General features: G+C 64.5%; 3 protein-coding genes across 8 annotated transcripts; 1 reads left to right on the top strand and 2 right to left on the bottom strand.

Annotated features, from left to right (window-relative positions):
* Positions 1-181: 181 nt before the first annotated feature.
* On the bottom strand, positions 182-7,053 carry RUNDC3A (RUN domain containing 3A). Its single transcript, XM_037411492.1, has 12 exons — positions 7,046-7,053; positions 6,189-6,446; positions 3,960-4,075; positions 3,625-3,758; positions 3,038-3,123; positions 2,807-2,896; positions 2,630-2,710; positions 2,359-2,524; positions 1,997-2,154; positions 1,502-1,639; positions 1,224-1,330; positions 182-982 (listed from the first exon to the last, which is right to left on the bottom strand). Exons 1-12 carry the CDS (start codon positions 7,051-7,053, stop codon positions 840-842), a joined length of 1,485 nt encoding a protein of 494 aa, XP_037267389.1. The 3' UTR covers positions 182-839.
* A 998-nt stretch (positions 7,054-8,051) lies between these two features.
* SLC4A1 (solute carrier family 4 member 1 (Diego blood group)) lies at positions 8,052-22,758 on the top strand. 6 transcript variants are annotated; one of them, XM_037410911.1, is made up of 22 exons: positions 8,052-8,176; positions 11,080-11,171; positions 11,296-11,392; positions 12,371-12,440; positions 12,571-12,671; positions 13,902-13,975; positions 14,167-14,344; positions 14,421-14,556; positions 14,780-14,915; positions 15,514-15,589; positions 16,170-16,354; positions 16,895-17,105; positions 17,214-17,417; positions 17,638-17,786; positions 18,286-18,480; positions 19,211-19,378; positions 19,607-19,696; positions 19,824-19,990; positions 20,094-20,347; positions 20,433-20,602; positions 20,807-20,980; positions 21,142-21,222. In XM_037410911.1, the coding sequence occupies exons 2-22, from the start codon at positions 11,154-11,156 to the stop codon at positions 21,220-21,222; spliced, it is 2,934 nt and encodes a 977-aa protein (XP_037266808.1). In that variant the 5' UTR covers positions 8,052-8,176; positions 11,080-11,153. The 6 variants fall into 6 exon arrangements, with proteins under 6 accessions (XP_037266808.1, XP_037266806.1, XP_037266807.1 ...); XM_037410909.1 differs by having other exon boundaries at positions 16,895-17,417; positions 21,142-22,758; XM_037410910.1 differs by lacking the exon at positions 11,080-11,171 and having other exon boundaries at positions 16,895-17,417.
* Positions 8,303-9,637, bottom strand: LOC119158693. The gene is made up of 2 exons (XM_037410915.1): positions 8,459-9,637; positions 8,303-8,392 (listed from the first exon to the last, which is right to left on the bottom strand). The coding sequence occupies exons 1-2, from the start codon at positions 9,053-9,055 to the stop codon at positions 8,318-8,320; spliced, it is 672 nt and encodes a 223-aa protein (XP_037266812.1). The 5' UTR covers positions 9,056-9,637; the 3' UTR covers positions 8,303-8,317.
* Positions 22,759-23,965: the final 1,207 nt, after the last annotated feature.

Genomic DNA, 23,965 nt, shown 5'->3' with positions numbered 1-23,965 from the left:
GCAGGGGCTGCCCCATCCCTGGGTGACGGGCTGTGTCCCATGGGTGCTCTCCCTGCTCTCGGGGCAGGGCTGGAGGAGGCTCGCTGCTTGTGTGCCCCCCCCAGCATCCCCCCCTGGGGAGGCACAAGGGGTCTGTTCCTCAGCTTTGTGTCTCCCAGCCCGGGGGCTCACGGAGGCTGGATCTGCTTGCTGCGTTTATTGATTCCTTACGCTCCAACAAGGCAGGTGGGGCTGAATTAAAAACCAAAATCGCCCAAAACAACCCAAAACCCAGGGGAGGATGGGAAGGAGAAGGGAGGGGGGAGCCTATCCCTGTCGTGAGGATGCTGCTGCAAGGAGGGCCAGCAGGTCCCCAAAGGGAGGGACAGGCCCCCCCTGCAGCGCCTGGGGGGGGCAGGGGGGGGAGGCTGGGCACTAGAGGGCACGCAAAGCCCGGGTGGGCATCCGAGGGAAGAGCAGTGCTCCTGGGCTGAGCAGGGGGCTGTGTCCGGACCCTCACCCCTGGAGGGGTTTTGGCCCTGAGCCCCCTCCCTTGCTCCCCAGCAGCAATCACTCCCTGCATCCCCCCATGGCACAGTTTGCCCCCCAGCCCCAGCTCATGTGGGTCCCAGTCCAGCATCCCCCATCCCAACGGGTCCATGTCTTCAGCTGGGGGTCCGAGTTGCGGCTGGCGTGGGGTGTCAAGATGGGGAGAGGGATGCTCGTCCCCAGCCTCCCTGGTGGGTGCGGCGAGTCCCTCGTCGGTCCCAGGACAGCGAGGGGGGACACGCGTGGTCAGTCCTCCGCCACGACGCTGGGCCGAGCGGCCAGGCTGGGGGGCGGCGAGGGGGCCGGGGGTCTCAGCTGGGGCTGCGGGTCGGGCTGGCTTCGGTGCTGTCGCTCACCAGGCACTCGTTGGACTTGAGGCTGGCCAGGGACTTGCAGCTGGGCAGGGAGGCCAGGGAGCCGCAGAGCCCCAGCATGGAGGGCGTGGGGTCCTTCCCTGCGGGCACAGAGCGGGGCCGGCGTCGCGGGGGGCTGAAGCATCACACCCCAGCCCTGCCGCGGGGGGACGGGGACAGGGACCACCTCTGCAACAGGGACCTGGGTGTCCTTGTGCTGCTGGGACAGCATCCCCAGCATGAGGAGGGGGCTGCTGGGGGGGTCCAAACGCCTGGGTGCGTGTTGGGGGGCATACTGAACCCCGTGGGGCACCCTATGGTGTGCGTGTGGGGGGGGCTTACCCAAGGGCCCCCAGGGCTCGCCTTCACGCTTGCCCTCGCCCAGGCGCTGGGAGTCGGAGCTGAGGCTGTTCTCGGCCGAGAGCTGGTCGGTGCTCACGAAGCTGTGCCTGCGGACGGACGGCGCTGAGCCCCCCGCGCCGCGGCCCCCAGGGTTGAGACAGCCCCATCAGCTAGGGCCAGCCCTTCTCCCTGTCCCCTGCCCGGGGCAGACCCCCCCCGGGGTGGGGTAGGGTGCTGGGTGCAGGTCGAGGCAGCTCTGCCCCCCACGGGGGGGTTACCTCCGGTAGAGCTTGCTGTCTGAGCTGCTTTCATTGCCGTTGAGGGTCCCCAGCGATGGCCACTGGTTCACCAAGGGTGTCACCATCTCCTTGGAGAGCTGGGCCAGCTGCGGGTTCTCGCAGGGGATCAGCCCCGTCCTGCGGCAAAGGTGGGTGCTCAGCACCTGGCACAGCCACCAGTGCTGGGGACCTGCCAGGCGACATGGCCCACGGGACGTGTGGGGTAGGGACCCACCGTGTCCTACAGGACATATGGGACACTGGGGAGCCGCTGTGTCCCCCACAGGGCATATGGGGCACTCAGGCACTGGGAGCCCACCACCCCGTCACACCCCACAGAGTGTATGGGGTACCGGGGACCACCACTCACCTGCCCCTCAGAGTCAGTGGGGTGCTGGGGACCAACTACCCATCCCGGAGCCCATGGGACACCCAGGCTTCGGGGACCCCCCACCCACCGTGCCCAGCCAGGCCCGGCAGCATGTCCCCACTCACAGCTGCTCCTGCAGCTCCAGGATGACGCCCTCCAGCTCCCTCTTCTCCAGCTGGTTCTGCACCATCACCTCCTCCAGGCGTAGCTTCAGCCGCTTGTTTTCTGCCTCCAGGTCCTTCAGCTGTGACTCCCGCAGCCGCACCAGCTCCTCCAGGTACCCCTGTGTGAAGCTGCCATCAGCAGTGTGCCACCACCCCAACCCCCCATGTCCCCAGGGCCACCCAACGTGACAAGGAGAGAGCTGGGACACCACAGCTGCGAGTACCACTGGGCTGCGGGAGTGGGGATGCAGTGGGGGGATGCTCCAGGCTGGAGCATCCCAGGGGGACTGGTACCCAGATGGCCTCATCCTGGCTCCCAGTACCTTTTGGGCATAAACGATGCGAAATTTCTGCTCCATCTTGCGCCACTTGTTGTACCAGCTGTCCTCATCGGTGACCAGGGGCAGGTAGGGGTGTTCAGGGGAACTGTCCTCACTTGTGCTGCTCTCCACGCTGCCCCGCTCCTCCTCCTCACTCAGATAGTCGTAGCTGGGGGGCACAGGGGCTCACCAGGGACAGCACTGTGGCACAGGGCTGGCACGTGCCGGAGAGACAGTGGGGTCCCCAACCCAAGGAGGTCACCCCGGCTCTTACCTCTGCGTGAACTTCAGGTAGGGTGTGTAGTCGATGACCACGGGTGTTTTACCGTCCATCACCTCACCCTTCAGGCAGAAGCTGAGTGGCGGATGGAGAAGAGGGTCAGGGCAGCCCCAGTGGCCCGTGGGGGGGCCACGCAGGGTGCCCCCATCCCACTGTGCTGCCCACCACTACCTGAAGTCAATGGCGCTGAGCCCGATGAGCATCCCCGTCAGCACTGTGGACTCCTCGCGCAGCATGATGGCCCCGTCGTCATAAAACCGCCTGTGGGGGAAAACACGGCTGCATGGTCACCCACTGGCAGCCCAGACCGTGCCGCAGCACCCACCCTGTGCACCCCCACACCCGTAGCACCGTGGGGTGGTGCAGGCATGGCCGCAGCCAGCCGTGCCACCAGCTGCTCACCTGGTGGTCCGTGTGTCCCGCAGGGCCGTGGAGATGTACTCAGACATGCGCTTCTCCATCAGCGCCACGCGGATCCAGGCACGGCCCTGCAAGGCACGGCCCCGCGGGGCAGCCCCGAGGATGGGTGCCACCCTCAGCTGCCCCCCGCCATGCCCCGCCTGCCCCTGGGGCTCTGGGTGCTGGCAGGCAGGTGATCCCCACCCGGGAGCTGCTTTGGGCCCCGTTATCCCCCCGTGGGGACCCACAGCTCCTGTTTCACCCCAGTAACCCTGGGGGGTGCTGTGGGGTGAGGTGGGGCTGCACAAGGGCAGGGTGCCAGGGATGGGGATGGGGCAGGGAGGGGACGGGAACAGGGATGGGGATGTGGTGGGATGGAGATAGAATGGGGACGGGGATGGGGGATGGGATGAGATGAGGATGGGATGGGGACACAGATGGGATGGAGATAAGGATGGAGATGGGGATGGGGATGGGGATGGGTCCATGTGCCAGGGACAAGGTGTGAATGGAAACAAGGGCAGGAATAGGAAAGGGGATGGGGACGGGGACAGAGGCAGGGACAGGGCTGGGGCTGGCACCTTCCTGACCTTGGCCCTGGAGGTGCTGATGTTCTCCATGTTCTCGATGCTGCTGACGCAGTTGTTGGGGACCTTGCTGCAGGCCAGGCGGATGTAGTCCCAGAAGCCTCGCTGCCCATCCGAGCTGAACCAGCTGACTGGGCCTGTGGGGACCGAGGGGCTGCGGGTGGGAGCTGCTGTGCCAGCAGACCCCAGCAGCCTGGCAAGCACCAAGCCAGAGCCCGGCCATGCTCCCTGGTGCCAGCACAGGCACACATGCATCCCCATCCACCGTGTGGCACAGGGATGGGGACAGGGACGCGCCGGGGGTTGCACAGCCGCCCATCCCCACGGGCCACCATTACCTTTAAAGCGGTGGCTGAGGATCTGCTCGAGGATGGCGGCAAAGTTAACGAACTCCTCAGAGGAGTCGTCGATGGGCTCTGCTGTGTATTTCTCCAGCAGGGTCTTCACTGAGAACCTGGTGGGGATGGGCATCACGGGTGGGAGGGGATGGGCACCCAGCAGCCACCCAGCACACGTTAGGTTTTAGCAACAGCAAAATGCTTTCGCAGATGTTGGCTTTGGAGCTCAGCAGGGGGAAGGGGGCTGCGGCTTGCTGACCCCCGTGTCCCCACGTCCCCGGGGAGCCCGCTGGGGCGGCCGCCACTGCCCCGCTGTGCAAGTGGCCAGGAAGGGCGAACAAAGGCCCCCTTCCTCCCCGGCCGCGCGCGGGCGGTGATGGCTTCCCCTTCCGCCCAGCCGCTCGTGCTTGGCGCAGAGATGCTGAAGACACGAAACCCGCTGAGCCCGGCAGGACAGCAGGGCATGGGGCAGGTGTTTGCATGGGGGGGGTGTTGCCCCATCTGTGGGTCACAGCCACACATGGGCAAGGTGAGACTGGGGGTCCCCATGACAGCAGGTGGAAGGTGCCTCATCATGGCAGTGGTGTCTGGCAATGCCTCATGGCATGGCAGTGAGGTCTGGAGACATCCTGGTGTCAGGACGAGAGGTCTGGAGGTGCCCTGTGCCACGGTGAGGAGCTCTGGGGGTCCCCATGTCATGACAACAGGGTCTGGAGGTGCCCCGTGCCACTGTTAGGAGCTCTGGGGGTCCCCATGTCATGACAACAGGGTCTGGAGGTGCCCTGTGCCACGGTGAGGAGCTCTGGGGGTCCCCATGTCATGACAACAGGGTCTGGAGGTGCCCCGTGCCACCGTTAGGAGCTCTGGGGGTCCCCATGTCATGACAACAGGGTCTGGAGGTGCCCTGTGCCACGGTGAGGAGCTCTGGGGGTCCCCATGTCATGACAGCAATGTCTGGAGGTGCCCCGTGCCACGGTGAGGAGCTCTGGGGGTCCCCATGTCATGACAGCAATGTCTGGAGGTGCCCCGTGCCACCGTGAGGAGCTCTGGGGGTCCCCATGTCATGACAACAGGGTCTGGAGGTGCCCCGTGCCACCGTTAGGAGCTCTGGGGGTCCCCATGTCATGACAACAGGGTCTGGAGGTGCCCTGTGCCACGGTGAGGAGCTCTGGGGGTCCCCATGTCATGACAGCAATGTCTGGAGGTGCCCCGTGCCACCGTGAGGAGCTCTGGGGGTCCCCATGTCATGACAACAGGGTCTGGAGGTGCCCCGTGCCATCGTGAGGAGCTCTGGGGGTCCCCATGTCATGACAACAGGGTCTGGAGGTGCCCCGTGCCACGGTGAGGAGCTCTGGGGGTCCCCCAGACCCCAACAGCAGGACTTGGGGGTCCCTGGCATGGTGCCCCCCAGCCTCAGTAGCCCCCCCCAGCAGCCCTGGGGCCAAGTCCCATCACAGCCCCTAACCAGGGCTGGGGGGCCTTCATGCCTTCCCCACACTTGGGGGCTGGGGACAGGGAAGGACCACCAGCCCCCAGCGCCTAATCCCCATCCCTGCCACACACACCCCGCCCTGGTCCAGCTGGGTGTCTCCATGACAACTCTCATCCTCCATCCCGATCGCCTCCATCCCTTCATCCCTGCACCCGTAGCAGGGCCCTGACGTCACTTCCTTGGCCCCCCACCCGCTGGGGGGTCCCTGCCCCAGCCCCCCCCAGCCGAGCCCCGCTGCCCCCAGCACCCCCCCGGCCCCTCCAGCATCCCCCCACCCGCGCCCGGCCCGGCTGCCCCCGCATCACCGGCACCGGGAGCCTCCATGTTGTCGTTGTGTTCCCAACACCCCTCCCACACCCCCCCCGCCATCACCCCCCAGAGCGCCCCCAGCCCAACCACCCTGCCCCCCCCCGGCCCCGCAGCCCCGCGGCCCCGCAGCTCCCCAGCCCCCCCGCTTCGCCGCATCCCCATCATCCTCCTCCCCCCCATCCTCCCCTCCAAATCTGACACCCCCCCTTCAAAAGCGACTGCAGCAACAACTAAACACACACCCCTAGGGTGAAGGGGCCCCGGGGGGGGGGGGGGGGGGGGGGGAGGGGGGGGTGAACCCCCCATCCAGCCCTCCTCCTTCCCACCCCCCTCCCATCCCCCAACCCCCCCTCCTCCAGCCCCACCGGCGGTGGTCCTCTCCCTCCCCGCTCCCCCCGCCCCCCCCCCAATTTCGGGTGCCCCCCCACCTGCAGACGGTGATGAGGTTTTTCCTCTCCACGGCGATGTTCCGGGAGGAGCCTTTCTTGGCGAGCCCCAGAGCCATGGCAGCCGCAGCGCGCCCCGCCGGGCCGGCCCCGGGGCCGCGGCCACGGGCGATGCCCCCTCCCCCGCGGCCCCCCCTCCCCCGCGGCCCCCCCGCGCCGCCGCGGCCCCCCGCGCCGTGCAGGCTGCGCTCGCCGCCCCCCGCGATGCCCACGCCGACGGGCCGTGCGCCGCCCCCCCCCCTCCCCAAAAAAAAAAAAAAAAAAAAAAGGGATGCGGGGCCCGGTGCTCTCCCCGCCCCCGGCCCCCCCAAATCTCGCCCCTGGGGAGGGAGGGGATGGGGGAGAAAGAGCGGGGATGAAGCGGGGGGGCAGCAGTCCCTGGGGGGGCCTCCTCCCTGCAGGGCCCAGCCCCTCTCACCATGACGTGCCACCGGTGGGGACCCCGTCGGGGCGGGCAGGCTCTGGACGGGCCCTGGGCAGCCCCCGGGGTAACTGGGGGGGGCCCTTGAACCCCCCACAGGGCTGAGCTGAGCTGCCCCCCACCCTGCCCCGGGTGGCTGGTTTGGGGGATGCTGAGCATCACCTCTGGGTCTGTGGGGCATGGGGACCCCCACGCAAAGGGGTGGAGGGGGTCCAAGCCCCCAGCGGGGTGGCTGTGCCAGGGGGGAGCCCCACAATGCTCCCAGCACCTGCTTTTGCACCATGCCTCAGTTTCCCCATTGATGTGCCAGGGAAATCCCAGAGGGGGTGTGAATGCCACAGGCACCCACATCCCCCCCACAGCACCCAGATAAATCAGTCACCCTGAGCAGAGGGACACCCCCCCCGCCACAACCCACAGGGACATGCCCCCCCCGTCCTTGTGCCCCCCAGGGTACCCCACACCCTCCTCTGCCCCTGCAAAGGGCACTCAGCCCAGAGTGCCCAGCTGGGGGGCAGCAGGGTACCCTGGGGCAGGAGGGACCCCCAAAATCCCCAGGGCTGCTGCAGGGAGGGGGGCCCTTGGCAGCACCCAGATAACGCCGGGGGCTGTTATCGGAGCACCCAGCCCGTGGCTATCGCCCCTCCTGCCCTGCACCGGGTGCCAACAAGGTCCCCAGCATATGGGACGGACCTGCCATGGCCCCCAGCTGGGGTAGCCCTCCCCAGCTGTCCCTGAGCCCTGGGGGGGCTGGTGTGCAAGGCTTGCTCACCTCACCCTTGTCCTTGCTCTTGCACCCTGGGGTGTGCAGAGCACTTCAGGAGCATTGCAAATACAGGCACACACGCACACGCATGCACACATGTGCCTGCACACACAAATGGTCACACAAATGTGCACTCACGCATGCACACACACACGTGTGCACCCCCCCTCACCCTGCACTGCAGCAGCTGTGCCCACCCCACCACCTCCCTGCAGGGCAGCCAGGGTACTGGGATGCCGGGGGACAGAGGGAAGCCCAGCCACGTCCCCCCACCCTGTTGTTATCTCGTGCCTTCTCCCCCAGGGGAACCTCCCCAGGAACCCCCCCCCCTTTAAAAAAAAAATATATAAAAAAGAAAACCCCAATCCCAAGTGAAGGAGGGGGACAGCCGGAGGGTTCCTGGGGATTCCCCACAGGGAAACCCGGAGGCTCATAAACAAGATAGCAGGGGGAGGGGGGTGGTGTAGCGGGGGGGGCTCCGGGAGCATGGCATGGCCAGGCTGGGGCAGAGCGAGCGGCTGGGGAGGGCCGCAGGGCGCAGCAGGCAGCAGGCAGGGTGCAGCCTCCACGCTGCAAGATGTTGCACCCCGATAACCTTGTTTACAGGGGGCCCCGGGGGGGCCGGGTGAGCCCAAGGGGGGGGAGATTAGGGAGGTGAGCGTGACTCAGGGCATTTGGGTGCGCACCCCTGTGCCGTGCAGCTCTTTCCCCGCGGGCAGCAGCAGGCAGAGCTGGGGCAGGTGCTGGCGACGAGGGCAGGGGCGTCGCGGAGCCACCCCCAGGGTAGGTGCGGGGGCAGGGGCGGCGTGGGGTCCTCCTGGGTGCTGGGAGTGGGCAACAGGGTGGGTGGGGGATGGAAGGGCCAGGCGGGGCTGGGGGAGCAGCCCGGGGTGCCCACAGTGTGGGGTGGGGTCTGTGGGGTTGTCAGTGGGGTGTGCTGGGGTGGGAGGTGCTGTGAGCCAGGAGGGTATGGGCTCCATACTGAGCCATGCTGGGTACCTGCTGCAGGAGGGAGCTGAGCCACGCTGCATGGATGGCGTGGGATGTATGGGCTCCATACTGCACCTGCTGCAGGAGGGAGCTGAGCCACGCTGCATGGATGGCGTGGGATGTATGGGCTCCATACTGCACCTGCTGCAGGAGGGAGCTGAGCCACGCTGCATGGATGGCGTGGGATGTATGGGCTCCATACTGCACCTGCTGCAGGAGGGAGCTGAGCCACGCTGCATGGATGGCGTGGGATGTATGGGCTCCATACTGCACCTGCTGCAGGAGGGAGCTGAGCCACGCTGCATGGATGGCGTGGGATGTATGGGCTCCATACTGCACCTGCTGCAGGAGGGAGCTGAGCCACGCTGCATGGATGGCGTGGGATGTATGGGCTCCATACTGCACCTGCTGCAGGAGGGAGCTGAGCCACGCTGCATGGATGGCGTGGGATGTATGGGCTCCATACTGCACCTGCTGCAGGAGGGAGCTGAGCCACGCTGCATGGATGGCGTGGGATGTATGGGCTCCATACTGCACCTGCTGCAGGAGGGAGCTGAGCCACGCTGCATGGATGGCGTGGGATGTATGGGCTCCATACTGAGCATCTGCTGTGAGTGGGAGGTCCTGCACCAAGCCACACTGTGTGGATGGTGTGGGAGGTATGGGCTCCATGCTGAGTGTGTGCAATATGTGCTTTGGGAGGTACAGGCTCTACATGGAGCCAAGCTGGATATATGGCATAGGAGGCGTGAGCCCCATCCTGTCATGCTAGCTGCACGGTGTGGGAGGTATGGGCTCTATACCGAGCGTGTTGGCTACATAGTGTAGGAGATAGGGGCTCTATATTGCACATGGGAGGTGTATGGTGTAGGAGTTATGGATTCCATACCATGTACATGATGTGGGAGGTGCACACGCTATACGGTGCACATGAGGGATATCATATAGGATGTGCCCTACATCGTGTGTGAGATGTCTGGGGCTGGAGCCAGGGGCTCCCTATTGCACATGTGCTGCAGGACCTATGGGCTCTATATGGTGCCAGGGTGGGTTCGACAGGTTGGGGTGACCTGGCTGCAAGGTGCCCCCCGGCCCCCCCGGCCCCTCACCCTGGCCTCGGGGTGCCGCGGGGGCCGTGGGGGGCCGCGGGGGGAGCGGGATGGGGCCTGACACCAGCCGGGCGTTATCAGTGAGGTGCAGCCCGGCGCACCGGGCTGATGCAAGAGCCGCTGGCGGGGCTGGGGGGGCCGGGGGGGCCCAAGACAGGCCAGCCTGGGGGGCCGGGGGCCGTCGGCACTGGCGGGGCCAGGCGGGGCAGGAAGGAGGAGGCCGGGTCCGGAGCCGGCCATGGTTCCCGTGGCCCCGCCGTGGTTCCCGTGGCCCCGCCGTGGCTCCCGTGGCCCCAGTGGGGTCTTCGTGACCCCACCCCGGCTCCGGCCCCCAGCCGGGAGCGACCTCCTGCATCACCCTGGTGAGATCTAGGGGGGGGCTAGTCCCCCCCTCCAAAAGCCCCCACGCCCTGACCTTGCAGCCCCCCTGTGAACCCCCCATATGGGGTCTCTGGGTAGGGGGTGGCGAGGGGGGCAACGGGGGTCACCATCCCCCCAGCCTGGGGTGTACCTGCGGTGGGTTGGGGCAGGGGGATCTGGGGGTCCCAGGGCAGGACTGGTCTGGGGAGACCGGGGTGGGTGGGTGTTATGGGGTGGGGAGTTACGGGGGGCTCGGACGCCCGCGTCCCTCCGGGGCTGCCCCGGGGCGGGGGGGGGCGGCGAGCGGGGGGGGGGGAGGGGGGGCAGGGCGCCCCCTGGCGGTTGTCCCCCGGCATAGCCCCGGGGCAGCTGCAGGGGGGGCGGGGGGGGAGCCCGGGCGGGGGCACAGCGGGGTGCAGGGGAGGGGAATGAGGGCGCAGGCTGCACCCCCCCACCTCCGGGAACCCTCCACCGCCCCGGGGGCTGCAGAGGTTTTGGGTGCTGGGGGGGGGGGTGGGCAGCAGGGCCCCCGCCGGGTGCACACCCTGGGGTGCTGCGGGGTGCTTGTGCCGTGCTGCTTTGGGACGCCCCCGTGAGCCCAGCTGTGCCTCAGTTTCCCCTTTCTCAGCCCAGCGCTCTGCCAGGGTCTGCGGGGGCTCGCTGGGGGCCTGGCCACTGCGGTGTGTGTCCCAGACCCTGTGGGTGGGTCTATATACGACCCCACCCACGTGTGTGAGCTTATATGGGACCCCAGCCCCCATGCATGGGTCTATCTGGGACTCACCCCAGCCCCGTGTGTGGGTTTATATGGGACCCCACCCCATGTGTGTGGGCCTGTATGGGACCTGACCCCTGGGTGTGGGTCTGTGCAGGACCTGACCCCAGGGCACGGCAGGACCAGCGGGTGTGCGTGGGCATGGGTGGGCCAGGGAGGGACGTTGTGTCCCGGTGGGAAGCTGCCAGGGCTTCACCGTCGCCTGACGTCTGTTCCCATCCCGGCCGGCAGCAGGGCAGGGCACCACTTCCCTGGGGACCCCCGGCCCCAGGACCTCCCAGCCTGTAACCCAGCAGGTTACACGGATGGGGGCTGCGGGAACGGCTCTGGCATCCAACCCCAGCCCCAGCCCAGGGGACAAGTTCCATGTCCCAGGGGGCACCGAGCACTGCCCTGGTCTCTCCTAACATGTGCTCTCTCCCTTTCCCTCTGTGCCCGCCCCGACGCCGCAGAGCGCCGGGTAATGGTGCCACCGGGCTGAGTGCTGGGACGCAGCGAGGTGGCAGTGGGGGCCAAGCCCGGAGCCATGGAGGTGCCCGGCCAGGTAGGGAGACCCGGCCCCAAGCCATGGCTCTGCTGCTGCACCCAGCCTGCTCCCACCCTGGCACAGCCCCGGTGAGGTTCTGGGGGTGCCCGCCCCACTGAGCCCCCTTCTCTCTGTCCTGCAGGAGCTCTATGAGGAGAGGATGAGGAGGTCCCTGGAACCTGAAGGCTACGAGGATATCGGCATAAAGGGCTACCGCCTATCGCTGGGGGAGATGAGCGGTGAGTAGTGCCCTCAGGTGCTAGGGGACACTGGACACACTTGGGCACCAGCACTGCATGGGGGACAGCATTGCACGGGCACCAGCGTTGCAGGGGTGATGGCGTTACATGGGTGACAGCATTGCATGGGTACCGGCGTTGCATGGGAACTGGCACTGGCTGGGTGCCAGCATTGCAGGGTCACCAGTGGTTCAAGGTCACATGTTGCATGGGTGCCAGAGTTCTGTGGGTGTCAGCTGCACATGGGTACCAGCATGGCAGAGGCATGTCACACAGGCACCAGCATTGCATGGATGTGGGTGTTGTATAGGTGCCAGCATTGCATGGGCGCCAGTGCTGCATGGGCACCCACATTGCATCAGTTCCAGGTTGCATGGGTGCCAGCATGGCACAGATGTGTTGCATTGGCACCAGCCTTGCACAGATGTGTTGCATGAGTGCCAGTCTTGCACAAGCACTACAGTTGCATGGGTGCCAGCCAGCATGGCACAGACATGTTGCATGGGCACCAGCATGGCACAGACATGTTGCATGGGTGCCAGTCTTGCACAAGCACTAGACCTGCATGGGTGCCAGCGTTGCACAGGCAGCAGGGCTCACTCAGAGCCTGGGGCAGCCAGGCAGGGACACGCAGCCCTCGGCATCGCATTGCTCAAAGGTAGCGACCCCCTTTGCTGAAGCCCTGGAGCTGGCGAGGTGCCACCTCCAGCATGAGGGCTGTGGGTGCCCGAGATGGGGCCAAGCTTGGGGACACCCGGGGTCCTTGAGGCCACGGCCAAGAGCCCCTGCAGCGGGAGGTGAGGGGAGTCTGAGGGGGTATGCGTGCCCTGGAGCATCCCCTTGCCCAAAGCTCTGTTGATTCAGAGCTGCCACCCCGAGGGGGTGTTTGGGCTGTGCCGGCTCCTGGCACCCAGGCCCTTCGGGTCCCCATCCGGGGTGACGCAGGTTGGGGGTAACGCTGCCACCTGTTCTGCACAGGGGCCGGCACCGGCACCGCGTCCCCCTTGCACGTGTGGAGGGCCCGAGCCGAGGAGCTGACGCCCCTGTGGTGAGTCCCCCAAATCGGGGAGGGGGCTGGACACTGCCCCGCCTGCCCGGCTGGCACCGGCAAGGGGAGCTGCTGGCACCCATGGGTGCCCAGCGCTGATGTCCCCGTCCTGGTGGGGTGTGTTTTGCAGCCAGTACTTGCCTGGCCGCCGGGGATACTATGACGTGGATGGGAGGAGGCGTGCGGCCGGGGCCCCCCCAGGACAGGCGAGCCACCGTGGCGGAGGGCAGCGTGAGTGACCGCAGGGGCAGCGGGGGACAAAGCCCAGCCCTGGCTTCCCGGCCCCCCCAAGCCCTCCGTCGCACCACCCACCCTGGCTTTGCCACTCTCATCCCCATCCTCCGCAGGGTGACCGTCACCCAGGCGTCAGGGCACACTGCGGGGTGACCGCTGCCTCTTGCCCGTAATTGCCCACTGATTGAGGATAAATAAAGCCTTTGTTTGGGGTGAGGACAAGAACCACTTGGGGCTGAACGCTGGTTGGCGCCGGGCGGCTTGGCGGTGGTGGCAGCAGGCCGGGACAAGGACAGGCTCGTGCCCACGTGCCACAGACAACGCTGTCAGGGACATCGAGGGGGAACACGCGCCCCATCCCCCCTCCCTCGGGCACAGCATCCTTCAGCTGGCAGAGCGGGATGCAGGTCTTGCAGCATCCCCCCGGCAGATGACCTGGCTGGGGACAGGAGGGGGACTGCAGTGGTCCCCAGTGAGGGCAGAGGGGGACAGGGTGAGCCTGTCCCCAGCGCCGGGTTGCCACGGGCGGGCAGGAGCCGCGCTGGTGTTTACTGTCAGCAAAGGCAAAGTGCTCTGGGATTTACGGTGCACACAGGGCGGCCACGGGGTGTGGGGCTCAGCCCCAGCTTTATAGGACCAGAGCTTGTGGGGTCGTGCGGAGCACAGGGGGGCTGCAGGTAGGTGGAGAACAGGGACAGGGACACCTCGAGCTCCTGGGGTCTGGCTGGCTGGGGATGTGCTATTCCCATCCCAGTGCAAGGGGCAGTGCTTGGTGCTGCGGTCAGGGTTGTGCCAGTGGCCGGGTGGCAGGGCAGAGCGTGGCCATGAGCCCCATCCTCACCCTGGCCCTGGGGATGTCCCCAGACTGTCACCCTGCCCCAGGAGCCGGGCTGCAGGTATGCAAGGGGCTGGAGGTGGGCACTGGTGGGGCAGGGGGGTGATGGAGGGACACATCCAGCAAACCCCAGCTGGGTCTGGGATGGGGCAATTGGTGTGGGACAGGTCCAGCAAGTCCCATCCAGGTCTGGGGTGGGGGTGGTGGAGCTGGGGACACATCCAGGCAACCCCAGGTGGGTCTGGGATGAGGGTGATGGAGCAGGGGACACATCCAGGCAACCCCAGGTGGGTCTGGGATGAGGGTGATGGGAGGCAGATGCTTCCAACAGACCCCGGGAGGGTCTGGGCTGGGGCAGGGACCAGCTAATGTGTTGGTGGCTCCGCTCACAGCTCCATCAGTGACTGATGTGGATGTGGAGGCGGCAGGGAGCAGGACGCTCTTGTCCCAGCAGGACACCCATGAGGTAGGTTCTGCCCCAGGGACCCCCACTCCCTCCATTCTGAGGAGCAGCTGGACTGTGGCCACCTGGGGACTGGCCTCACCTGGGGACACCAGGGCAAGTGGGGATGCTGGCACGGGAGCCACAGCTCTGTGTCTACTGGGGGTCCCTGGTGCATCCAGAGAGACCCTGGACCCCCCCGACTCTGGCTGCAGGTCTATGTGGAGCTGCATGAGCTGGTCATGGACAGCACGAAGGAGCTGTGCTGGATGGAGGCCAGCCACTGGCTCCAGCTGGAGGAGGACTTCAAGGAAGCTGGGCACTGGGGCCAGCCCCATCTCTCCTTCCTGACCTACCACAGCCTCCTGGAGGTCCGACGGGCTTTGGCCAAAGGTGGGGGTGTCAGCTGGGGCCAGGGTGGTGGTGGAGACCCCATGTCAGCCAGCCCGTGACGGTGCTGTCCCCACAGGTGCTGTCCTTGTTGATGTGGCAGCCAAGTCGCTGGCGGCCATTGCCCATGTCCTCATCGACCAGATGATCTACGAGGGGCAGATCAAGCCGCAGGACCAGGAGGCCATCCTGAGGATGCTGCTGCTGAAGCACAAGTACGGCCAGGGCTGGCAGCCCCGTGGGGGGACCCCAGGCTCCGCTGGGTCCAGCCCCAGTGAGTCCCACTGGAGCCTGGCACAGGGTGGAAAAGCCTCTGCACAGCTTGGCTTTGCCTCCCAGCCTGGCTTGGGGGTCCCTGCGCACCCCTAGGGCTGGGGGTGGTTTAGGGGGCATCAATGTCTCTGGCCCATCTATCACACACCCACCTCTCTGCTCTAGACACCCCGACGAGGTGGAGTCAGTCGGGACCCTGCTGCGGGCACAGCTGCAGCGCTCGGGCATGGGCCAGGCAGAGACTGAGCAGCCGCTGCTGCAGCAGCCCCTGGAAATGCGCAGGCTGCCCGGGGCCAAGCAGGTGAGTGGGAACGGGGCTGTGGCGGGGAGCAGGGGGGCACCGGGGCACAGGGTCGGGAGTGCTGGGTCCGGCCAGGGTGTGGGGAGGGCAGCTGAGAGGTGCACACGTGCACGCGGCGATGTGTGCACACACCCCCTGGTACACGCAGGTGCGCACACCAGGCAGCTGCACGGCAAGTGGGTTTTCACAGGGACCCCTGGGGAGTGCACACACCCACTGACACACACCCATGCACATTTGCACACCTATCCACATGCACTCACATGGGCATGAGCATGCAGAAATGCATGGGCACAGGCAACCCCCCAAACTCCCACGCACACCGCTTTCTCTCACCCTTACACACATGTGCACACATGCATGCATATACCTTCACACTTGCAGGCACATGCACACACACATACATGTGCACACGTGCATGCAGGGGAGGCACTGCCATGGGACAGTGCAGAGGTGGTAGCGAGGGAGCCAGGCTTGCAGGGGACAGAGAGGGACATGCAAGGGACAGAGGGGGACATGCAGGGGACAGAGGGGGACATGCAGGGGACAGCCACCAGGGTCAGCTGCCTGATTCCTGCCATTCGTCTGCCTGCAACAGAGCCCGAGTGGGGCCACGAAACCGCAGCTCCCCGAGAAGGTCCCCAAGGATGCTGAGGCCACGCTGGTCCTTGTGGGTGAGTGGTCAGTGCAGAGGCGGGTGTGGGGTCAGGGCGGTGGGTGCGGGGCTGGGGTGAGCAGGGGGAGCTTTGGCGCCTGCCTGTCGCTGCCTGCTTGCTCACTCACTCGCTGCATTTCTTGTGCCTTTTTTGACTTTCCTCATCCTCAGCCCTTGCCGCCACCTGCTGCCGCTCAGTGCTGCTCTCTGGCCCCGTGTCCCTTGTCCTCATGTCCCATTTCTTCACTCCTCTGTGCTCCCAAGTCCTCATGTTCCCTGTGCCCCTATGCCCCAATGTCCCTGTGCTCCATGCCCATCTATCCCTGTGTCCCCATGTCCCTGTGCCCAGTGTCCGTGTGTCCATATGCCTCAGTGTCCTCATGTCTTTGTGCACCCATTCTATTCCCCGTGTCCCCCCGCACCCCCATGCCTCTCTGTCACCTTGTCTCCATATCCTGATGTCTCCATGTCCTGACATCCCCATGTTTCAGTGTCTCCATGTTTCTGTACTCCTGTGTCCCTGTGCTCTGTGTCCCTGTGCCCCATGTCCCTGTGCTTGGCCCCCTGTGACCCTTGTCCCGTCCCATCATCCCCCCCAGGCTGCGCAGCCTTCCTGGAGCAGCCAACGCTGGCCTTTGTGCGCCTGAAGGACGCAGTGATGCTGGATGCTGTCCTCGATGTGCCCCTACCCGTGCGCTTCCTCTTCGTCGTCCTGGGCCCCGACAGCCCCCACATCAGCTACCACGAGATTGGCCGTGCTGTCGCCACCATGATGTCCGAGAGGGTACGGCTTGCCCACATCGCCACCAGCACTGTCACTGCCACCAGCACTGCCGTCTGGGGAGCCAGGCCCCCTGAGCCCCCCAAAGGCCCCATCCCTGGGGCTGCACCCTCTAACAGGGCTCGTCCCCTGTGCCATGTTCCTGTCTGTGTCCCCATGCCTCTGGGCCTCCATGTCCTCATGCACCCCTGTCCCCGTGTCTCCATGTCCACATGCACCCCCTTCAATCTGTCCATATGCATCCCTGTCCCCACACTTCTGTGGCCCCGTGCTCCCATGTCCCCATGCACCTGTATCCCCATGTGCCCACGCCCCTGAAGTCAATTGTCCCCTTGTCCTTGTGTGTCCAGGCAACCATGTCCCCACACTCCTGTGGTCCTGTGTCCCATGACCCCCCTTATCCCCATGCACCCCCTCATCCTCATGCCCTCGCATCCCCATGATGCCCCATCCCCATGGGCATGCTCAGGGGCCGGGTGGGTGCCCAGAAGCACCCAAGGGTGCCGGAGACAGCTGAACATCTGTGCCCGGGCCACCTCGTAGGTCTTTCGCCGGGACGCCTACCTGGCTGAGGGCCGCCAGGACCTGCTGCAGGGGGTGGAGGACTTCCTGGAGGCCAGCATCGTCCTGCCACCCACCGAGACCCCCAACGAGCAGCTGCTGCGCAGCCTGGTGCCGCTGCAGCAGGACCTGCTCCGCCGCCGCTACCAGCCCCCCAAGAAGGCGCTGCACAAGGACGTTCCAAAAGGCCCATGTAAGGCAGGGACCACCCCGGCCCCCCCAGGATCCCCCTTCACCATGGTTGGCGGGGACCCCACCTTGCACACAGGGTCCCCCCATGGCCACCTGCTTGTGTCCCCAGGGGCGGAGGCACCACCAGCAGAGGACGACGACCCCCTGCGCAGGACGGGGAAACCTTTTGGGGGGCTGGTGCGGGACATCTGCCGCCGGTACCCCAAGTATCTCAGCGACATCAAAGATGCCTTCAGCCCCCAGTGCCTGGCTGCCATCATCTTCATCTACTTCGCCGCACTGTCACCTGCTATCACCTTTGGAGGCTTACTGAGTAATGAGGGGACAAGCTGGGGACACGCCAGGGGACGGGGACATGCCCCAACTGGGCATGGGGCTGGGGGAGTGGGGTGCAACCACCTGCAGCACCATCCCCTGGGGATGCTCCTGGCGCGGGGATTGCGTGCCCTAATCCTGGTGCCGAGGGGTATGGGATGGTGGGACACAGAGCTGTGTCATCCCCCCCAGCACCCACCGGCTCTGCTCCCCCCCAGGTGAGAAGACCAAAGGCATGATGGGGGTGTCGGAGCTGCTCATCTCCACCTGCGTGCAGTGCGTCCTCTTCAGCTTCTTCAGCGCTCAGCCCCTGCTTGTCGTTGGCTTTTCAGGGCCCCTCCTCGTCTTTGAGGAAGCCTTCTACTCGGTGGGTGCCCCCCTGTGCCCCTGGGTGCCCCCCCCAGCCACCAGTGGTCCCCACAGCAGGCTCACATTGCCCCCAGCAGCCCTGGCAGAGGCACAGGGTGCTGCCACAAGGGGATGTCATGTGGGTGCTGCCACATGTGGGATGGCAGAGGGATGATGCCAGATGCAGGGTGGCACTGGTGGGATGGCACATGGGTGGTGCTGCTACGTGGGTGGTGGCACATGGGTGACATCATGCAGATAGAGCCATGCGGGTGCTGGCACAGGTATGATGCGAGGTGTGTGACACCGTGTGGGTGATGCCAAATAGCTGGCACCACGTGGGTGCTGCCAGGCAGGGGGTGCCTTGCCACACCAAGGTACCACTATCCTCATCCCAGCACCCCCCAGCCCTGGGCAGTAGGCACAGGGCCACCGTGGGACCCAGGGGTCCAGCCCACATGGGTGCGCATGCTGGGGGCTTCAGGGGCCTGATGGGGCTGTGCCCTCTGGCTCCCCAGTTCTGCAGCAACAATGGCATAGAGTACATCGTGGGCCGGGTCTGGATCGGCTTCTGGATGATCCTGCTGGTGCTGGTGGTGGTGGCCTGCGAGGGCAGCTTCCTGGTGCGCTACCTGTCCCGCTACACCCAGGAGATCTTCTCCTTCCTCATCTCCCTCATCTTCATCTACGAGACCTTCTCCAAGCTTGTCACGGTGAGGGGCACAGGGGTCCCGCATCAGGGAAAGGGGGAGCTGCAGATTGTGGTCATCACCCAAGTTTCCATAGAAATGAGCTGGATGCAGGCGAGGGATGCAGCCCATCTCCCTTTCCCAGGTGTTTCCCAGCTCATGCTTCTCTCTGCAGGGGGATTTTGGGGCAGGGAGGTGAAGCCTGGGCAGATGTCCCACCTGGGCTGCAGAAAACATGGTCCTTGTCCAGCACCTGCCTGGGGAGCCCCAACTTCTTCCCCCATCCCCTGGCTCAGACCCTCCCCAGTTGGCCAGCAGCAATGGGCTGGTGTCACTGGGTGCCTGCTGGGACATGTCTGGTGCTGGAGAGATGACACGCAGGACGCATGCCCCATCACTCTTGGACCCCTATCACACCGGGGTGCCCCTGTGCACCCCTCTATGAGCTTGGCACAGCCCCAAACACCCTGGGTGATGCATGGTCCTCAGTGGGGCCATGCTTGTCCGTCCCCACTGTGCCACCCAGTCCCTGTCCAGTCCCATTTCCAAAGGAGCATGGAGAAAACCAAGCCTAAAAATAACCCCCCGCTCACTCTGTGCCAAGCTCCCAGTCTCGCTGGCCACCCTGGCACACACCCTGCCGGGATGGTGCTGTGGGGCTCCCAGCATGGCAGGGGGGGTGCAGGGGCATCCCCCATCCCTACCCGCTAGCAGGGATCCCATCGTCACTGACCTTCTCCCCTTCCTTCCCCAGATCTTCCAGAATCATCCGCTACAGCGGCATTACAATGTGCAGGCCACGGTCCAGCCCCACGTGCCAGAGCCCAACACGGCACTGCTGTCCCTCGTCCTCATGGCTGGCACCTTCTTCCTGGCCTTCTTCCTCCGCAAGTTCAAGAACAGCTCCTTCCTGCCTGGCAAAGTGAGGAGGCGGGGGCACAGTGGCATCCCCCCCACCGCACTGGGCCCGGGGGCAGTGCTGGGGGCAGCACGGGGGCTCAGCGGGTGCGGGTTCCTGAAGGGGCTGGCTGAGACCGTGCAAACTCATTGCATGTTCCTGCAGAGTTCTTTGCTAGAGCTGGTGGGTGGACCCCTCAGCTGGGTGGGGGCACAGGTGTCTGCATTTAACATGGTCATGGTGTCCCCACAGATCCGGCGTTTGATCGGGGACTTCGGGGTGCCCATTTCCATCTTTGTCATGGCGCTAGTCGACTTCTTCATCAAGGACACGTACACGCAGGTCCGGGAGCAGCGGAAGGGCAGGGCTGGGGGGACACGGGTGTCTGTGACAAGGGGACATGGAGCCAGGTGCTTGTCCCAATGCCCCATCCTCGTCCCCTCACCCCCTCATCTCTTCTCCCATCCAGAAACTGAAGGTCCCCAAAGGGCTGGAGGTCACCAACGCGTCTGCCCGGAGCTGGTTTATCCACCCCTTGGGGAATAACAGCCCCTTCCCCATCTGGATGATGTTTGCCACCATGGTGCCTGCCCTCCTGGTCTTCATCCTCATCTTCCTCGAGACACAGATTACCACGTGAGGACCAGGGGGGTATGGGGAGGGCCGCAGGGTGGGACAGGGATGGAGAGGACTTCCCCAGGGTGCTGTGTCACCAACTCATCCTCCCTGTCTCCGGCAGCCTCATTGTCAGCAAGCCTGAGAGGAAGCTGGTGAAGGGCTCTGGCTTCCACCTGGACCTGCTGCTGATTGTGGTCATGGGGGGGCTGGCCGCCCTCTTCGGCATGCCCTGGCTCAGTGCCACCACCGTCCGCACCATCACCCATGCCAATGCCCTCACCGTCATGAGCAAGACCTCCGCTGCCAGCGAGAAGGCCCAGATCCTGGAGGTCAAGGAACAGCGTGTCAGCGGCTTCTTCGTGGCTGTGCTCATCGGTGAGCTGGGGAGGTGCCCCCCAATGCGGGTGGCGAGGGCAGGTGCCCCTGGGGATTCTCTCCAACCTCTCCTTGTCCACCACAGGCGTCTCCATCCTCATGGAGCCCATCCTGAAGTACATCCCGCTGGCCGTGCTCTTTGGCATCTTCCTCTACATGGGTGTCACCTCCCTCTTTGGCATCCAGCTCTTTGACCGCATCCTGCTCTTGCTGATGCCACCCAAGTACCACCCTAAGGAGCCCTACGTCACCCGGGTGAGTGAGCCCTCTATCACCTGGCCGGGTGGCTGTGGGCTTGGGGGTGTCCTGGGCTGTGGCACCCCATGGTGCCGCCTGCAATTGCTTGGGGCTCCCCAGAGAGCTGGATGCTGACCTTTGCTGGGCTCTTTGGGCCACCCCAGGAAGGGTGGGGGGTGCTGGATCCACCACCCTGACCCCACTGGGCTCCTCGTCCCACAGGTGAAGACTTTGCGGATGCACCTCTTCACCGTCACCCAAATCATCGTCCTTGTGCTGCTGTGGGTGGTGAAGTCCACCCCGGCCTCGCTGGCGCTACCCTTCGTCCTCATCCTCACTGTGCCCCTGCGGCGCCTTCTGCTGCCCAAGATCTTCCACGAAGTCGAGCTCAAATGTGTACGTAGCCCCAGCACAGGCCGGGAGCACCACAGCACTGTCCCTGTCCCTGCACCCATCCCTGTCCCCATCCCCATCTGTGTCCCTTTCCCCATCCTCATCCTCATCTTCATCTGTGTCCCTATCCCCATCCCACCTAATGCCCTCCCCTGTCTCTCCAGCTGGATGCGGACGATGCCGTGGTGACCTTCGAAGAGGAGGAGGGCACAGATGTGTACGACGAGGTGCAGATGCCCAGCTAAGGGCTGGCTGCCGCCCACCCCCCAGCTGGCCCCATGCCCCCCCAGCCCCCCACACCCACTTAGAGCTCTGCTGCTGCCATCCTGGGGCTGCTGGGCAATGGAGGAGACCTTGGGGACACAGCCCCAGAGCCCCCGTCCCCACCTGCACACCCTGCAAATGGGGCCTTTTTGTTTTTTTCCCTTTTTTAAATCTTTTTTTAAAAAAATGTTTTGGATGGTGTGATCTCACGCACACTTTGCTACCCACTGGGGAAGACGCTGCCTGGGCTGGGGGGGTCCCGTGGGCCATCCCCCACCCCATGGCAGGGCAGGATGGCCCGTGCCCCGTGTCACCATCCTGTCCCCAAGGCCACCCCAGAGCCGTGACTGGGACCGAGCGTGGGAAGGAGCTGGAGGAAGACACCCAAGCCTGGAGGGAGGCACAAGGCAGGGACAGGGTGATGTAGGAGGGAATGGAGATTGCCCCCAGCCCTGCTGCCTCCCCTGGGGAACCCCCCCTGCCCAGCCACTATTCCCCAGATGAACTTCCAGTGCTAACGAGCATGAGCTGGGACAGACCTTTTGCCCCACAGAGCCCTTTTCCCCCCTTCCTCCATCATTTGCCCCAGCGAGAGCATCCCTGCTGCTCCACTGCGCGCACGGCCGCCCGCAGCAGCTCACAGGGTCAGGATGTAAACAGTCCAGTGAGGGGGTTTATATTTTTGCAATTCAGATAATCATGCTAAAAATACCCAAAAAAATTACACTGACGCTTCCGCAAGTAGGATTCACTCAAAACCAAACAAAAATCAAAAAAAAGGCTGAAAAAGCACCTTAAAAAAAGAAAAAAATGAGGGAAGAAAAAAAAAAAAAAAAGCAGGTGCCAGGAATGATGTGTATATTTGATGCTAGCATTTGGGGGAGCTTGTAATTTATTTCTAAAGGCTGATTGTGCTCCTGCCGGCAGCGGGGGCCATGTGCGTGTGTGTGTATATACTAGAGAGAAACTATATAAAAATTTACAATTTTCTAGACAAGCTTATTTCAAAGGATCCTGGTCAGGGCCTAAACTCTATGGACCAGTCCAGCGCGTCGTTTAACTGATGAATTAGTGTTAGTATAATTCCTTTTTATGTTTTTAGCATTTCAGTTAAATCAATGTAGTTTTTCCTTGATTTTTCCCTTGCTTGCTGGGTGCATCCTGCCCCATTTCTGCTGGGATTGCTCCCAAACTGGCCGAGCATCCCCCTGCTTCTGCAAGGGCAGCCCCTGCCCTGGTCAGACCCACGGGCCAGATCCAGCCAGGGCACAGCACCTCAGCAGGTTGCAAATTTGCTTCTTTTTGCATAAATTCGAGCAGGGGAACCCCACCATCAGCACGGGGGACAGCAGACGGGGGGCAGCCATGCCCAGGGCGGCGCTGCCTTGTCTTTGGGTTGGTTTAGTTTTATTAATTACGTGTCTGAAATAAATGTTGCGAGCTTTGGGGTTTTTTTTCCTTCCACTCCCCAGCCACTTCTGTATCAGGCTTTAATAAAGAAATTAATAAAACCAGAATGTAAGCTGGTTTTTTCTTTCCCAGTGGCCATTTTCTGGAGGGTCGTCTTATTTAACCACCACCCCCAAAAAAAGAGCAGCAGCACCTTTCGGAGGTGCCTGCCCCTGCCCCCCAAGATGCTCAGTGCAGCTGTACCCAGATGCTTGTAGTAGCATCCCAAGGTTCTCACTGCATCCCGGGGTGCTCGCTGCAGCCACTGCAGGATGCTCCTCCTCATAGTCATCCCGGGATGCTTGCTGCAGTTATCCCGGGATGCTCCCCACAGCCACCCCGGGTCACTTGCTGCATCCTGGCATTCTGTCCCAGGACCCACTGAGGCCCCCCCTCCAACAGGGTCAGCTGTGGGCCCCTCACTCCCAGAGGGACACAGACGGGCTGGAGCCTGTCCAGGGACGGGACACGGGGCTGGGGCTGAGGAGCAGCAGCTTCGGGAATGGGGGTCGCTCAGCCTGGAGAGGGGGAGGCTGGGGGGGCTGGTTGCTCACTGCAGCCGCCTGGCAGGGGGCTGTAGGCAGGGGGGGGTCTCTGCTCCCAGGTAACAAGCGACAGGACAAGAGGGAACGGCCTCAGGTGGTGCCGGGGAGGTTTAGGTTGGACATTAGGAATAACTTTGTCACCCAAAGGGTGGTCAAGGATTGGAACCAGCTGCCCAGGGAGGGGGTGGAATCTCCATCCCTGGGGGTGTTTAAAAATCACCTGGATGCGGTGCCTGGGGACACGGCTGAGCGGTGGGCTTGGCCCTGCTGGGTTAAGGGATGGACCCGATGGTCTCAAAGGTCTTTTCCAACCTAAATAACACGATTCTCACTGCAGCCATTCCAGGCCAGCTCAGATGCTCAGCCCCCCCTCACCCCCCTGCACCCCAGGGTGCTCCCCTGTTACTGCCATCCCCACACCGGGGGGGGGGAAACACGCTGAGCTGCCTGCCCAGCAGGCTGTAACACATTGCAAAGCAGACCCCAGCTCCCCCCTCCAGCCCATGCTGGCACTAAATTGACCCCAATTACCTGTAATCTCATTAAGGAGAGCAACCAGCAGGGCTGCTGCCCCCTTGGAAGACACCTGCCAGTGCCCAGCTCTGTGAAATAGGGAATGGATGTGCCAGGCATCAGGGTCAGCATCTGTCACTGCTCCTGGCTGTGCCCCCAGAGGCTCTTGGTGGGGCTGGGATAAATCCCATTGTGGCCACCGGCCTGGTGCAGCTGC

Source organism: Falco rusticolus, chromosome 18 (genome assembly GCF_015220075.1).
Source record: "Falco rusticolus isolate bFalRus1 chromosome 18, bFalRus1.pri, whole genome shotgun sequence".
Lineage (NCBI taxonomy): Eukaryota > Metazoa > Chordata > Aves > Falconiformes > Falconidae > Falco > Falco rusticolus.
This window is presented reverse-complemented; position numbering and strand designations above follow the sequence as displayed.

Bases quoted from the DNA above. Each gene is read 5' to 3' on its own strand.
- SLC4A1 (XM_037410909.1), top strand. The intron at 13,976-14,166 runs GTAGGTTCTGCC...CTCTGGCTGCAG, and splicing joins CCCAGCAGGACACCCATGAG to GTCTATGTGGAGCTGCATGA. The intron at 19,697-19,823 runs GTCCGGGAGCAG...TCTCCCATCCAG, and splicing joins TCAAGGACACGTACACGCAG to AAACTGAAGGTCCCCAAAGG.
- RUNDC3A (XM_037411492.1), bottom strand. The intron at 3,124-3,624 runs GTCAGGAAGGTG...CGTGCCTTGCAG, and splicing joins TCAGCACCTCCAGGGCCAAG to GGCCGTGCCTGGATCCGCGT. The intron at 2,525-2,629 runs GTAAGAGCCGGG...TGTGCCCCCCAG, and splicing joins TACCTGAAGTTCACGCAGAG to CTACGACTATCTGAGTGAGG.
- LOC119158693 (XM_037410915.1), bottom strand. From the start codon at position 9,055: ATGGAGCCCATACCTCCCACACCATCCACACAGTGTGGCTTGGTGCAG. The intron at 8,393-8,458 runs GTGCAGTATGGA...CTCCTGCAGCAG, and splicing joins TCAGCTCCCTCCTGCAGCAG to GTACCCAGCATGGCTCAGTA.